The sequence below is a fragment of the Vipera ursinii genome, assembly GCF_947247035.1.
Source record: "Vipera ursinii genome assembly, chromosome: 2".
NCBI classification, from domain to species: Eukaryota; Metazoa; Chordata; class Lepidosauria; order Squamata; family Viperidae; genus Vipera; species Vipera ursinii.
The window spans coordinates 151,308,451-151,325,577 of NC_139513.1; the positions used below are offsets into that span (position 1 = coordinate 151,308,451).

A 17,127-nucleotide genomic window follows, 5' to 3' on the forward strand; every position below is an offset into this window, starting at 1 on the left:
CCCCTGTCCCGAGCCCGCCAGAGATCATTCACCAGCGCGACCAATGCCGTCTCCGTGCTGTATCCGGGCCTGAAACCCGATTGGTACGGGTCCAATCATTGCATGTCATGGCTGTATGTCATGGCTATATTCATTTTAGGTTATATTCTAACGTGATAAATAATTGTTTTGAGTCAGTCAGTTGCTTCACATTCTCATCCTTTTATAGAAAAATAAGACAAATGTAGGGTTTTTTTAAAAAAATTCTCATTTTGGAAAGAAGGACAAAATCTCCCTTATTATCTTAACATTTAAGGAGGTAGATTCGAAGACAGACTAAGGGAAACAATGTTTTCGGTACAGGAGTTGCAGCTGGTAAACTGTACAATTGGTGGAACACACGTTGTGTTGAAACAGCTTCCCCATTGTTTCCATGGATAAAGCAGATTTTGTTTTGATGAGTCCCACAGTACAACTAACCAAACAGCAAAACTACTTTATTACAGGGAAACTAGATTTAAAATATGTACAGATTTCTGGAAGAGCATATAACTGTAAAAAGATAAGGCTTACTGTACAGCCAAGTAAACCTGCGCAGGAGCTCACTGCTTAATAGCTATTCTCTTGCCATACATATTTCATCCTGGGAATGTGAAATCTGCAAGTTATTGGAAGGCAGAAGGATTAGGGATTTCAACTGCAAAATGCTTAGCCTTTGAACCAAATTCGTGAAAAGAACTGGTTCTTGGATTTCTTAAGAAATTCTGTAATAATTAACCTTCAAACTTCTTGTAATTTTGCAACAGATATAGCTTTAAATGATTTAAAAACTGGGATTATTAAGAAACCAAGTGGAGAACAGTCTTTTAGAAAGTTGACTATTTCTTGGCTATCAAATACACAAGAGAAAAAGAAAACAATAAAACCAGCATATTAATTTACTATGTAAGTTTTTTTTTTCTTGAAGCCTTCTCTAGCTGCATTGCTAGAAAACAGTAGTTTGAAGTAGGAAATATCTAAAAAGTCTTCAATATTCAGGAAAATCTACTTATTTGATAAAACTCCATATATATGGCCATTTAGCAACCTCACCACCAAAGAATAAGTTGAGCTTTGGGTCACCTGAAGTTGCTCACATGTGCTTTAATGACATCTCCCAACGACTATTACAACAAGTATCTAATGAACTGTTATGAAAGTTACCATTTCCTAAAACCTGGAACAAAACAGATAATCTGATTGCAATTTCTTTTCTTTAGAGTCACAAACACCTCACCGAACGGAAACCTGATAGTCTGGTAAAGACTAACCCACTTCACATATGAGCCTGATGAATTACATTTTACTTTAGCCCTGTGGTGGCGAACCTATGGCACGCATACCTCAGGTGGCATGCAGAGCCGTCTCTGTGGGCACACGAGCCCTTGGCCCAGTCCTAGGCCTTCAGCTGGGTTTTATAAAACCTTTTCACTTTAAGCCTCCGCTGCTGTGTGCAAAAAAAAGGTTTAATCGATCAATACATTTCAACTTCTCGCGGGGAAAAAAAATCATGCAAAGTTGGAATTGATTGATTGAACTTTTTAGTCCCACCCAGTCTGCCGTTACCACCGTAGCCACACCCACCCAATGGGCTACACCCACCCAATGGGCCACATCCACCCAATGGGCCACGCCCACCTGGCACCTGACAATACATAAGTGGGTTTTGGGTTGCAGTTTGGGCACTCGGTCTCTAAAAGGTTCGCCATCATTGCTTTAGCCCATACCTCATGGTCTACAATTTTCAGACTCTTTTCAGTCAGATGTCTATGAATTCTAGAAGTTGCATCCCAATACACCTAAAAAATCACTAGTTTATATTATTGTTGTTGTTACTCTTCGGTCACTGCGTCACGTCCAACTCTTCACAACCTCATGAACCACATAACCAGGCCAGGCCCCTCTGTCTTCTACTGCCTCCCGGAGTTTGCCCAAATTCGTATTCACTGCATCAATGACACTATGTAACCATCTCATCCTCTGCTGTCCCCTTCTCCTTTTGCCTTCAATCTTTCCCATCCTCAGGGTCTTCAGGGTCTATATTACAGAACCTATTGGTTTTTGGGTTTTTTTTACAACAAAACACCTACTAGGGTTAAAAGAAACAGAAGGCGGGTTACATCAGCTCTCCAAGAAAGAAATGGGTGGAAGCAAAGTTGCTTGGTTCTAATCTTCACTCTCCAGACAACCTCCAGATGACCTTCAGGAAATAGTGGCAAAGACTCTGTCTTGAGTCCACGCCTCAGTTTTTCTCTACATGAAATGAGGCAGCAAACATATGAGACAAATTTTTAATAAACATGGTCAATCTTGGTAAACGGCTCAGTGATTCTTACACAAGAAATGATGCGCCCAGATCATTGTCTGGGGCTGTAACAGCCTCCATTAATCCTAAGAAGCTTCTCTGGGACGAAAGCTTCAGAAAGAATTGGCTGCTCTGACAAGAGAAAGTGTCCCCTAGGCTGACAGTTTTAAAGCAAAAACAAGAAGAAGCAGCTGAAAAATGGGGGCTCCTTTCCTAAAACAGCAAGTATTTGGACACTGACTTTTCATCACAAAGGCAGGCTCGGTACTTAAGCTCACAATTTCCATGAAATTCCCAGCAGCTGCACAGCTCTGGGATGAATCTGGCTGCAATAGTCTAGCATCGTGATTAATCCCAGCTTGGCTAGTAATGGTCCTATAGGCTCTTTTGCACTTCAATTGACTTTTCTTTAAATCCTGGCGATGTGTATGCAAAATGAAGAATGCAAAAATATACAGTTCCCAGAAATTAAATTTGATTTATTTGCATTTACAATATTTGTATGTGGAAAAACATGGGATGGGGAAAGGGGACAACATAAATGGCAATAGCACTTAGACTTATATACCACACCATTGTGTTTTACAGCATGCTCTGGGTGGTTTACAGAGTCAGCTTATTGCCCCCAATAATCTGGGTCCTCATTTTACCAACCTCGGAAGGATGGAAGGCTGTGTCAACCTTCAGCCCATCAGGATCAGCTGCCAAAAAAGCCAACACAGTGCTAGGCTGCATTAACAGAGGGATAGAATCAAGATCACGTGAAGTACTAATACCACTTTACAATGCCTTGGTAAGGCCACACCTGGAATACTGCATCCAGTTTTGGTCACCACGATGTAAAAAAGATGTCGAGACTCTAGAAAGGGTACAGAGAAGAGCAACAAAGATGATTGGGGGACTGGAGGCTAAAACATATAGGGAACGGTTGCTGGAATTGGGTATGTGTAGTTAATGAAGAGAAGGGTGAGGGGTGACATGATAGCAGTGTTCCAATATCTCAGGGGCTGCCACAAAGAAGAGGGAGTCAAGCTATTCTCCACAGCACCTGAAAGTAGGACAAGAAGCAACAGATGGAAACTAGTCAAGGAGAGAAGCAACCTAGAACTAAGGAGAAACTTCCTGACAGAACAATTAACCAGTGGAACAACCTGCCTCCAGAAGTGGTGAATGCTCCAACACTGGAAGTTTTTAAGAAGAGACTGGACAGCCATTTGTCTTAAATGGTATAGGGTTTCCTGCCTGAGCAGGGGGTTGGACTAGATGACCTCCAAGGTCCCTTCCAACTTACTATTATTATTATTAAAAGGATCAAATTCCAGGCTGTGGGCAGTTAGGCTGCAATACTGCACTTTAACCACTGCGCCACCAGGACTCCTGGTACTCTTCGTCATGGAAAGCAGCTCAAAGAGCCTTACAATCATTAGCTCACCAAACTGAAGGTAGTTCACTGGAAGCTAAGTGGACTTCCTGCTTCTGCCTCCTACAGGTTGCAAAAATGGGAAGGGGGCATCTTAGCAAACACTTGATAGACCTGAATGCTTGTGTGGGAGACTGCATTGTGTTGGGTGAGTTACATGCCAATTCCTTGGGTTGTTGTTAGCCTCTTTTTCTCCCCCAACTGACTATCGATTATACTAAGAGCTGTCTAACGGAAGCATTAAAATACAAAGTAATTTCCTCCAAAATGGAAAACAGGTTGCACAGGATGAACAAGTCTTGCTGAAATGGGGTTCATACATTTTGGTAGGATGGGAGTGCCAAGTACAGAGCCTGTACCAAAAATATTAGAAGTTGGTTTTTTTTATAAGATATATAAAATAAATTTCTGGACAGTTTCAAACCTTACAAGAAACACATGGACAGTAGTAAGACTATCAGTTTTCCATCTATTGTTGTATATTAGATATTTAGGCTTCCACACTCCACAAGATTCTAATCAGTTTGACATATACAAAAACCTATTTAAAAAGTCATAAAACCCAACAGATAGCATTACTTGGAAGGAACTACCACCAACCTCTCTCTCCCAGTAGTAGAGGCCAAAAACAGACTGAAAGTATGGTCAGACCAAGCCAGGCCTTGGGAAAAGAGCCAGGTTTTCAATATGTTTTAAGTCAGTAAGGTGGAGGTCATGACTTGGATTCATTACAATAGAAAAATGAGAATTTCCAACATAATTCTACTCCCTTACTTCCACGATCAATTTTTAATCACAGCATATCTCTTCTGCCAATTTTGTTTTCTCTAAAAAAAACCCCGGGAAGTATAATTCACTAAGGATGCTGAAAATTTGTGAGTAGGCAATCTTACCTGCCATCATAGACCTACAAGTTACAGTACAGGGTTTCAATGAAAGGAACAACTTTTTTGACCATATTTAAATATGGTCACTTAACTATCATTTAAATATCACAAATATCATTATAAAAGTCGATCCCAAATTCTTTCCTCTGTCAAGAAATTGCTCAGGATAGGTAGTCCTCAACTTGCAACCACAATTGAGCCCCAAATTTACGTTGCTAAAATGAAACATTTGTTGAGTGAGTTTTGCCCCATTTTACAACTTTTCTTGCCACATTTGTTAAGTAAATCGTTGCAGTTGTTAAGTTAGTAACACAGCTGTCAAATGAATCTGGCTTCCCCGTTGACTTTGCTTCTCAGAAGGTCGCAAAAGGTGATCACCTGACACGCTGCAACAGTCATAAATGAGAACCAGTTGCCAAGCGTCCGAATGTGAATCACATGACCATGGGGAATGCTGCGATGGTCATAAGTGTGAAAAATGGCCAAGTTACTTTTTTCAGTGCCATTGTGACTTTGAATGGTCACTAAATGGTCACTAAAGGAGCCTTGGTGGAGCAGTGGGCTGATGCCTCCTTAAGTAACACCAGCTGCCTGCAATTAGTGCAAGTTCAAGTCCCACCAGGGTCAAGGTTGACTCAGCCTTCCATCTTTCCGAGGTAGGTAAAATGAGGACCCAGATTGTTGGGGGCAATTAAGCTGACTTTGTAATAATGCCGCTTTGGGGGGGGGCGCGAAATCCCTAAGCAGCCATATACATAAAATGAAGGCTATTGCTAAGCACATTTGATTTGTGCTTAAATTGTAAGCCGCCCTGAGTCTTCGGAGAAGGGCGGGATATAAATGGGATTAAAATAAATAAATAAATAAATAAATGTACTGTTGTAAATTGAGGATTACCTGTATTCTGACACCGCTTTCCATTTTCTCTTAGTTGCTAGAGGATTGTGTTGTAAAAAAAAAAAAGCCAAATCAGAGAAAAATGATCCCTTCCAAAAGGGAGAGGCAACCAGGTGTTTTTTTAGATATTTTTTAGATATCAACTCCTGTTAGGCTTGGCTAATGGCAAGAACCTTTGTAAAAATTATGGGGCCAAACTGAACAATAAAAGGTTGCCCAGGCCTGCTTTAAGAGCAGGATCAGCATTTTCCGTTAGCATTTCCTATCTTAGAGCAAAAGCTGTTATTATGAACATTCACAAAATCTATACTTCTTTTTTGGCAAGACGTCCAGGTGGGAATAGTACCTTGATCATGCAAATTTCAACACTGTCAGCTTTTCTTCCACCTCTTACCTGATGAGGTGAGATGAAGATCCTGAAAGGTGGGGTTGGGTGGGTTTTTTTGTGACTTCTGTTTTGTTAATAAAGGTCAAATTATAATTTGTGATAGATTTTAGTTTCTTTGTTGGCAGGACAGATGTTTCCTGCTACCAGTGCAGTGGGGACAGGGGGTTGCCTTAGTTCATCAGAGAGGAGCACTCATTCCATTTCTTACAATATACCCTTTAATCCAACTTTCCAATTCAATTAACATCTCACTTCCGAGAGCAACTGGAGTAGCAGCTCCTCTCTCTCTGTCCCTCCACCCCTCCTACAGTGAGAACAAAGCCAGAAGCAAATCTAAATAAATGCAGGACAAGGAGCTGTCCATCCCATAATCTAGTTTTTTTGAAGGCAGAAGGTACAAGAGAGAAAGAACTTTAGCGAGTGGGGCAATGCTTGGACATGGCTGGTAGTCGCGTGCGTGACACAGTCATGTCCCTAGTCCTCTTGTCTGTTGTGATTCTTGCCTCTCCTGTCTCTTCTCGTGTGTGTGTGTGTGTGTGTGTGTGTGTGTGTGTGTGTGTGTGTGTCCCAGAAGGTGTGTGAGAGGTTGGATTAAAAAGGTGATCCTGAGTAAAGATTGGAGGTGGAGCTGGAACACTTGAAAGAGGCAGTAATTCACTCTCTCCTTAAGAGGCCCTCTGTTGATTTGTATTTATTTGAATATGTTGCACAATCTCCAGCCTCTCTTAAGGGAAGGCTATTGAGATCACCGGTGGTATACAACTACCCAGTAAAGCACCCAAGAGGAAGCAGTTTGTCTGGATTATTTTCAGATCTGGGCATGGGATGGAAACAACATGGGTGGAATCATTGGACAATTTTTGTCGTGATAGGGATGAAAATAGTGCTTCCGTCCTGGCCATTTCACATCTCTCGGCAGCCTTTGACACCAGCCACTATGTTCGCCTTCTGGCCACTTTTCGGACTTGGGGACTGGAAGTGCTACCCAACTTGGTTCTGCCTTCAATGGGCGGTTCTAGTTGTTGGCGAAGAATGATGGGAGGGATCAGTCACATGGTTACTCGCTTATTTGTTATCGTAAGACCTGGCTCTTTTCTCCCTCGCTTTTCAACATTCACAGCATGTGATGTCACTGAGGAAGATCAATATGCTGATGACACCCAGCTTTATCTTGCTTTGCTAGGCCAGACTGAAGGTGTCTAGAAGCAGGGAGGAGCTAAACAGTGAAATGAGCAAATATGTGGTTGCAATGTTATAATGGCATGTGAGAATGACCTTGGCTTTTTTTCCGGGGAGGGGGCTGCCTAGAGGATGATCAGATAAAAGGAGGAGGTGCCCACAATTGAGTAACCGGGCAGAGAAAGGAACTTAGAAAAGCTCTACGTTTTACCAACTAATCAGGTGGTAAAAAAGAAACAGTGGGAAATTTGTACTTTCAGGCTTGAAAGCTAATGTAGCCTTATAATAAAATAGAATTAGCTTATCTTGTTATGTTTCCTGTCTGGTCTACTTGGGAGGCTGACGATTGCAAAGCTCAGTTTTGGAAAATGATTTACATTAGAATGAAACACATTTGAAAAAAAATCAAATTTCCATTTTGACCTGTCATATTGTTATTAAATTTCACTAAAACGTACGGTATGTTCTTTCAAAGGATACTGAACTAGTTTTGTATATGCTAATTGCCAAGTAATATTAAATGCTTCTTGCTGGAAAGGCTGTTTGATTTCCCTCCTTGGAAAAATGGTTAACCAATTTATAGGAACGTGCTTTGATGTCCAAAATATCTTAAAAGTAAATAAAATTCTAATTCTAGTTGGAAACTATTCCTGGACGATAACTTGCTAGATGGATCTGTACCTCAACCAAAATTTGAGCATTTTTATGCATAAAAATCTAACCATGAGCTATTCCAGTCTGAATAGATTATTAATTATTGTTTATAATTTCAGTGACTTACACTCTGTTCATCACGGTTCCTTATGTGCATTCTTTCCTTAACGCTTAACTGTGTTTCCTAGATTTTTAAAGCAACACAACATTTTATGGTTCATAAATAATTAAAGCAATATTGGAGAACTCCATGATTTTCCAATTCTCTTCCCTTGTCCACTCATTTGTAGTTTATTAATTGCATCCTCTTTTATTATTGTTGTTTTATTATTATTTATTACATTTTTATGCCTGCCCACTCCAAAAGATTCTGGGCGTCTACAAGTTCCAAATATATAATTAATATATGTAAAAAAACAGTTCTTTTCATGTTATTCCTTTTTTTATTCCTTCATTAAAACACTTCACTGAAAAAGCAGATATAGCTGGGACAAAACAGACTGAAGCTGCTGTTTGTTCCTCCAGGTTCCTTGATGCTTGCAATTTTGTCTCTGTGTGAGGAGACCCTGGCCTTTAAGGAATATGTTCATAACCAGGCAGACTTCCTGGCTACTGCTAAAGGTGTAAGAGAAGCCATGGCCAGGGGATTTTATCATGCTGGGCCCGACACAGTCATTCTAGCCCCATCTAGAATTAGAGACCCTTGCAGCAGTAATATATACCCCAATCATCTAGACTTGAGATGGGGAACTAAGGCCTAATTATGACTTGTGGACTTCAACTGGCTCAGGAATTCTGGGAGCTGATGTCCACCAGTCATAAAAGGGCCATAGTTCCCCACCCCTGCTAGACCATCTCAGTCTTTGAAGACCATTTGCTTCAACTGATCTGAATGCATCAGCCCTGTGGTTGGTGGATACATACCATCACGAGGAGCTCTCTCAGAGCTCTCTCCTTATTGGTTTCTATGTGCAATTCAATGTGCTGGTTTTAACCTTTAAAGCCTACGAAGCTGGTCCCAGAGCACCTGCTGGGACATCATCTCCACCCAATTTCAGCCCACCACAACCAGACATCCTGGGAGAAATTGCTTAGCACCCTCCAACTTTCATGAAGGAAATGAGATGGAGGTTTGCAGGCAGACCTTTTCTCCTCCCCGCTTTCCACCCCCCCCCCAAAGAAATTTGCCCTGCTTGTAATCTATTAGCTTTCTGCAAGTTATTAAAAACTGAGTTAGCAGTTTGAGGAAGGATACCCAAGCCAACACCAATGTCTCAAATGGCTATCCACCAGATAACTAAACTTTAGCTGCCCCCAATTCTAAGTTAATTGGCTATTCTGGTTTGGAATTATGTGGAATCACATTTGAGGGAACTAAGTAGCCTAACAGAATATTCCACGTATAAAAGCTTGCATTGATTTAGCCCAGTCCTTCTAGTCATCAGTTGATATGTTAGATGTTAATGTGGTCGTTTTCAGAATTATACTTTGAAATCGAAAGCTAACCTGTTTCTTCCAGGTGTTTTGCATTACCATTTCTAAATTCCACTGTCACTGCCCCTTGCTTGCCAGAGCTAATATAAACTGAAGCCCAAAACGCAGTCCGAGGGAATCGAAATCCAACTCTTGCTCTTTAATAAGGGAACATGACACATTAATGGATGCAAATATCTTCCTATATTACCTGCAAATACAGTAGCCTTCAACTTAACAACAGTTCATTTAGTGACTGTTCAAGGTTACAATGGCATTGAAAAAAGTGACCGTTGACCATTTTTCACACTTACGACCTTGGCAGTGTCCCTGTGGTCACATGATCAAAATTCAGATGCCTGGCAACCAGTTCATATTTATAATGGTTGCAGTGTCCTGCGGTCACGCGATCCGCTTTTTGCAACCTTCTAACAAGCAAAGCCAATGGGGAAATCCAGATCCACTTAACAACCATGTTACCAACAACTTAACAAAAGCAATGATCCACTTCACAACTGTGGCACGAAAAGTGGTAAAATGGGGCAAAGTTCCCTAAACAAGAGTTTCACTTTCACCACAGAAATTTTGGGCTCAATTGTGGTCGTAACCCAAGGACTAAATATTCATTTTACTAGCACGGATGATGTTACCTAGTTAGGGTAATGAAATGTTTGCAGAAACAACAACAACAATAACAACAACAAGCAAGCTCAGAGAGCACCAAGGACCCCTCATATTCATTTTTTTCGTAGGAAATCTTGTACTGTGTTTCAGTTTTAAACCAATCACAAACATGCCTAACAGGAAGTTGCTGTCCACCATGAATATCTTCATCTAGTATAATCTAGTCCAGTAGGGAGAAACTCTCTGGGAACTGAGAGGTCTTCTTCATCTCCAGATATTCAGTTTCTCTACCTGAAAATGCTGGGGACAGAATTTGGGACCTTCAGTATAGAAAGCATGCCACCTCCTGTTTAGCCATGCCTCCTTCAAAAAATCAGGGATAGGCAACCTTGGCTCTTTGATGACTCGTGGACTTCAACTCCCAGAATTCCTGAGCCAGCATAGCTGTCTCAGGAATTCTGGGAGCTGAAGTCCACGAGTCATCAAAGAGCCAAGGTTGCCTACCTCTTTTCCAAATGAATGAAAGAGCAGCAGGAAAAGATTGCAACTGGAGGATGTGACACAAATCGCAAAGAGCCTTGCAAAGGAATGGCCTCTTGCTTAATGGAGACTTCTCCAAAAATAATGAGACAATGTACATTGAGCTTCACAACTATGAGGACGACGTTTCCCGCCTAGCCTAACAAGAAAGCAGAGCACACCAGTGAGAGGCTGTCAAATTTCAAATTGAGTTCCATATAGATTTTAATGCCCATACAATCAAACAGAAGACTCATATGTTTCTGCTGGAAATCTCTCTTACCAAACAACAGTGCATCAGCACTACTGATATTTATATAACACGATATATAAACGTTCTTTTATTTGCTCGTTAATTAAGTTGAATGTCAGTAATTTCTCCCCAGTGTAAAACAGGAAAACCAAGGACTTGGATTACATTGACAGTCAAACACACTTTCTGGCATGTCCACGGAATCGTAATTTCTATAGATTTATGTTATACGTACACACCCTCACACCCCCCAACTCATTTTCTCACACAATTCTCATGAAGCAGCTTGTAGTAATCATCATCTTAATAATTTGGTTCTACTCAACAAGCGAAGGAACATTTGTTGCAGACATACTGTAGACTCCATATTGTGCTTGCCACTTCTGCCCTGGCAAAATTTGAATCTGTTTGGCGTGGGGAAAAAAATAATAATTCAGAAATAGCTTGCTAATGAAATCTACCCTTGGCAGAATGCTAAGATACAGAGCCGGATCCTAGATGGTCCCAGATTACCTGATAAAGGGAAGATTTTGAAAGGTCATATCCTTTAGAAAACTGTCAACTCTGGCTTGAGGAAAAGAAGCTTGTTTGCCTAAACAGTGCCCAGAGATTTCCTCCTGAAATTACCCAGGGCTTCACTCCGTCCTTTGTACCCCACACAGCCATTCCAAACTGGTGTGTGTGTGTGTGTGTGTGTGTGTGAGAGAAGGAGCCTGAGGTGACCCCTGCTCCATGTGCTTGTCTAATACAGACTGACTCAGTACATAAAATCTTAAGAATCCTTCACATCATCTAGATATTCCCATCAAAGGGGCTAATAATATTTTCTCCCCAGTTTCTCACCGGGATGGGGGGGGGTAGGGGGAGGAGACATGGAGGTCAACTGAAAGCCTCAGACCCAAACTAATTCAGTTGCAATAGCATTCAGCCGGGAGCAAGAGATCCCTTCTAACCTCAACACTTTCCCAATGTGAATATACGCCGTATATTGGTGGCCATGATCTACTATCACCTTGGCAACAAGGCTAGGCTGCCCAGAATTTCTTTCTAGAGAAACAGTAGGATCTTCTATAGGAAATCTAATGGAGGATCAGGTAAGACTAGAGGCTCCCCGGAGGCTCTACAAAGGAATCTATTATTAATAATGGAGGGGAGGGAACCCTAGGTTTCTACTACTGCAACTCTTTGCAAAAAAACCCCCCCAAAACAGCACACCAACCTGTTGCCTATATTGAATTATGACACCCAGAATCCCCCAGTAGCTGGAATTCTGCGAATGGTAATCCTAACATCTTAGAAGGCATCACAGACGGAGGAAACCTGCCTACTCTTTCCTCGCCAATATTCCCAACCAAGATTTGGGTATGTGGGTGTGGGTGTGTGTCTAACATCCCCCAAACGCAACATTAAACATTCTGAACCTCAAGAGCTCTTCATTATTTAGCCCATGTCATCTACACAATTCAAGCTCAGTAGATATGAGGTCACACCTATCCCACGCTCTCATCCAGAAAGCAGGGCCCAATACTTACTGGGTAATTCTCCCTTGGCCAGCTCAGCACTAAGCAGCTCTTTATGGCTTAGACTCCAGCCGGGCCCAGGGTGAGTGGGAGTGGAAGCTGGACTCTTGGTGAAGATGCCACTGATGAACTTGAGCATTTTTCGGTCACGGGTGGAGGCCCTTCCACCCTCCCGGCCTCTCTTCAGCCCTACGGCGGCTTCTGAGGAGCAAGAACCAGATGAGGCTAAGCTGACTGGGCCATGGTTGAGGTCACTGTTGTCCAGAGTCTTGCTTTTGTTTTTGTGAGGGGACAGTTTTGCCCTGGACCCTCCTCGGGGGACAGTCTCCCCACTCCCTTTGACGGCCACCTTCATGCGGCCCTTGACTTCACTCTCCGGCCACGACAGGCGATTTGGGGTACCCCCTTTGTGGCTCCCTTTGCTGGCCTTTGGCTCTGTACCCACCTTAGCCCCCGTGGTGGTCACTGTTTTGAAAGGCTTATTTGTGGCCAAGCGGAGGCGGCGATTTCCAGCAGCGGGGTGAGGAGAGGAGGCTCCCGAGTGAGAGAAGGAAGAAACACCCACACGGCTCACGGTCATTTCCATGGTCCCAGGCTCAGGACCACCCCAGCTAGCATGACTGACCAACATCCGGCGTCCAGGGGCAGCAGCACTGGAGGAGCAACTGGCAGTGGTTGGAGGGGGGATTGGCAATTCATCTCCAGGGACCTCCAAGGTTTCCGTCAACCCAGCCTTGGAGGGGATCATAGCCACTTCTGGTTTCGGCGGCACACTGGGCATGACTGGAACCAAAACGGCTTTGGGCTTTGGAGCTACAGCTGGAGCTGACGGGATAAAAGTGCCTTCAGGCTTAGAAAGGAGAGTGGAGGAAACCGAAGGGCCGACCATCACCTGTTTGGGAGGAGCAGATGAAAAGATAATGCCCACAGGGGGTTCTGGCTTTGGGGGGATGATGGGGGCTATAGAGGGAATTGCTGGCTCAGGTTTGGGTGGCAGAACTGGGGCTATGCACGGCATAGTTGCCTCGCGTTGGAAGGGCACCACCAGCTCAGGTTTAGGAGCCAGAGGTGGAGCGACATAGGGGGCCACTGGCTGAGATTTGGAGGTCAGCGCCATCTCGGGTTTGGGGGGCACTGCCGGTGCAACCGGCAGCACCAGTGGGTCGGGCTTGGGGGGCACAACTGGAGCCACTGAAGTTCCCAGCGCCTCAGACCTCGGCGTCACGGCTGGCGCATCCAAGCTGATGGCGGCTTTGCCTTTGGGGCCAGCTGCTGCTAATCCCAGATTTGGATCCCAAGGACTGCCTTGGCTGCTGCCGCTGCTGCTGGGTGGGCTCCAGAGAGATCCAGCTCGCCCAGGGCCATCTGGGGATGGGGATGGGCCAGGCGTCTCAGGGCAGCCTGGCGACAACTGCAATAGGTAGTCAGGAGTGCTGGCGCTGCTGGTGCTGATCCAGAGCGCATCCTGCCGGTGGAAGGTGCGCTCTTGCCTCTTGATCTTGGCCGCCTCCTCGGCTTCCTTGTGGCTCCTTAACCCGGAGGATTCGGCAACTGATGGAAAAGCCATAGGGCTGGAGGGGAGGCTGCTTGCTCTGCTCTCCGGCTGAGGAGCCCCATCATCATCAGCCCTTGCCTTCTCATCTTCTGGCGGCGGCAGCGGCGGCTGTTCCCCTTGCTGGAGCTGCTGAACCGATTCGAGCTTCACGAGGGTCAGGGAGATCAGGTAGGTCGTCCTCCGCTGCAGGGTTGCTCCTCTGCTCATGAGTGCCTGGGGGAACGGACGGCAGTGCCCACCACACCGTTAGCCAGCATCTGCCAGACCTTTCTCCTGCTGCTGCTGCTGCTGCTGCTGCTGCTGCTGCTTGGGTGGTTGCCACCCCCTCTGGATGGCAGCGGATGCCAGCCGCCAGCTGGAACCCTAACGCCTCCCCTGCTCTGTCCATGCACAAAGGGCAGCTCCGGAGGAATGCTGCAGCAGCCGGGGCATCTCTTCCAGACCTTACCCCCTACCTCTGCCGATCAGCTGCCGAAGGCCTGAAGGTGAGCATCTTCCGAGCAGCCCCCTTGCCAGCCGAAGAGTCCAAGCGCCAGAAGCTGGGCAAAGGGGGTGGGGTGCTTCGCCTTCGCCTCTTTCCAGGAAGAAATCGCCGCCACCGCCTGCCGGAGCCTGGCGTGGGATGCAGCGGCTTCCGAAGAGGCAAAAAAAAAAAAAAACAGCAGAAGGCAAAAAGGATGCCTGTTCCCGTGCAGAGAAGAAGGAGGATGTGGGGGGGGGAGATTAAAAATAAATAAATAAATAAATAAATAAATAAATAATAATCACAGCTTCGTTGCAAACAGGTCCCCTTTTGTGGTGCTGCGGCAACCTCGGTAGCCTCTCCGTGCAGACCTCCCAGCGCTGGCGAGTTGCCAGGATCTTTCACACTTCCCCTCCGGTCTTGTCATTTGCAGCGCTGCTCCGGTGCATCCTTTGCCCGACGCCCAGCCCTCTTCCTTCGGCCTCTCAGCTTGCTGTCATCCGCCCAAAGCTGAGCGGGAGGCCCGGTCGGACAGCTTCTTTTTCGGCTCCCCAACCACCCACCACCCCCCCCCCCAAAAAAAAAGATCACCCGCCTCTGCCGCAGCAATTCCCTCCTCCCGTTTCGTTTGGGAAGAGGGGTGGGTGGGGAGAGGGAGGGTGTCTCTGGGCCCCCTCCCCTCGGGTGGCTTCTACTTTTTTTCTAGCGCATCTTGGCTTTTTGCACGCGCTCCGTGCAGCTGCTTCTAAGCAGCGCGGCTAGCGGCGAGCAGAAATGCGGAGATCGCGGCGGTGGGTGGGTGGGGGGGAAAAACGCGTGGAAATGGTAAAAAAACCAAAAAAAAAGCAGAGTTATGTCAGCACTTAGCAACCAACCCCTTCGCTGAGGCTGAATCCCGGGAAAGAAAAAGCGAAAAAAAAAAACCAACCCAAAAAGAAAAAAGGACGAAGCTCTCTCCCTTGTATCCCGATCGCTCGCTGTTCCCCGACAGTCCGGAGTTGAGAGGAAAAAAAAAAAGAGTGGGAGGAGAAGGCAAAAGGATTGAAAATAAAAAAAATAAAAAAATAAAAAAGAGAGGGGAAGGCGGGAGAGACGAGATCTTGAGAGTTATCACCTTGAACATACACACACGCCAAGAAGTGAGGGCTTTTATTTTTTTTTTTATATTTATTTTTTTTTTTGCCGAGACACAAGGAAATCCCGGACTGGATCTCCCGCACGCCAGACCTTCCAAGCTATTTTCGCTTTACTCAGCCACGCTTCAGACATTACACGGGGCGGGGTTCTTATGCAAGAGAGGGCATGTCTGAACCTAACACGCCCTTCCGGTGCTGGCCAAAAGGAAAAGGGGGGGACAGGGGGAGAGGGGCGGCGGAGCGGTGAGCGCAGAGATGTTAACATCTTTTGAGGCAGAGCTAAATTATTTATTTATTTATTTATTAATGGGACTTCTATCCCGCCCTATCTCCCGAAGGACTCAGGGCGGCTAACAACAATAACGTACAATAAGTACAGAAATTAAGATAAAATTAAAATTTAAAGTCATCTGTGCAATAAATTAGCCCGGCTAATTGACTTCTTTCAGTTGGCCCCATTGCCAAGGTCGTCGGTCAAATCGCCTGCAAAGTGCTGGGAAGGCCCACATCTGGGGGTTTAGCCTCGGCTGCCTAATCCACTCGCGCCCCTTGCCTGCCGTGGGATCGGTGGGGTATAATTAGAGGAGGACGGGCTGCCGGTGTAGTTACAGGTGGCTGGGGAGCTCCGCCCGGCTTAGCTGCCCCAATCTCTGCCCTTTCTATTCGTTGCTCACAGAAGGGAGAAGCGGATGGCTCCATCAGGCAGGAGGGAGTCGGAGTCTCCATAAGGTGTCTGGAGCTGGTCGTCTGAAGTGAATGCCTTTTTAATGCAGTACTGATTTAGCCAGAATAAGTGTTTGGGTGTACTACAGAGAACATCAGCTTCGTGGATATAGCTCGGGGTGGGGGGGGGAGGGCGAGGATAGTGTGTTCTCATCCATTGGGTTAGCAGGGGATATAGTAGTAGTAGTAGTAGTAGTAGTAGCAGCAGCGCTAAATCAGGTCTGCAAAAATCTGAGTGACCACTACGTGATCATTGGCCGTTGGTCATTTGGCCAGATCCAGTAGTCTGTCAGGTGCAGAGAATTGGGACCCCATGTTAACTTCCAATTAGGCTGATTTATTGCTCATGCCTATGTACAAGAATCGAGTCAATAGTTAGGACTAAATTGGTACTAGATCGTGGAATTCAGGGGGAGCAGGACTTGTATTACTTGTGGGATTGTAACGACTCCAGGCTGATTCCTCTCTTGACTCAGCCCCCAGACTCTGCCTCTTTTTCTCCTACATAGCCCTAAGTCTAACCATTGGAAGATGGTGGCCATTTTTTTTGAATGCTCCACATTCAGCTCACCATGACCTAGAATGTTACCTCATTCAGGACATAAAGGCAAGTTGGAGTGTGATTCCATAGGCTGCCACACAATTTTCCTCAACTACTCTCTAAACTCTTGTTGGGTGGGTTTTCCCAATACACCGATCCATATATCATGTTTTATCAACAACACTGGGTAGCTCATGCGACACTAAGTCACAAATGGACAAATCACAGTTAATGTGTTGTGGCAATCCAGCCAGAAATTAATTGATGTCTCAATTGTATGAACCAAAGAATTGGGTTAATTCAGTTAACTGTGGTTTAAAGTGGTATGCAAACAAAACCCCAGATTTTATAAATCATACTAAGATATGTTTTGCTTCATTATTGTTGAATTAAAAATTGCTTTTTTTTAAAAAATATGACTTTTATTTATTGTTTATTAACCACTCAGAGTTACAGAGTTATAGCCCAAAGTTGTATGGGCAGCTGTATAAATTTTCCAACTAAATAAAAATAAACATTATTGGGCTTACTAGATACATGTTACATCTGTAAATGACTGCTGAATATTATGA

The 17,127-nt window shown here is 44.7% G+C and overlaps 1 protein-coding gene across 1 annotated transcript in view; it reads right to left on the reverse strand.

The window, feature by feature from the left end:
- The window catches only part of AGAP2 (ArfGAP with GTPase domain, ankyrin repeat and PH domain 2), an 88,082-nt gene extending 73,696 nt beyond the window's left edge, over positions 1–14,386 (reverse strand). Inside the window, 1 exon segment of the mRNA XM_083353437.1 lies at positions 12,150–14,386. Coding sequence (XP_083209563.1) covers positions 12,150–13,899 — 1,750 coding nt within the window. The 5' untranslated portion in view covers positions 13,900–14,386.
- Positions 14,387–17,127: the final 2,741 nt, after the last annotated feature.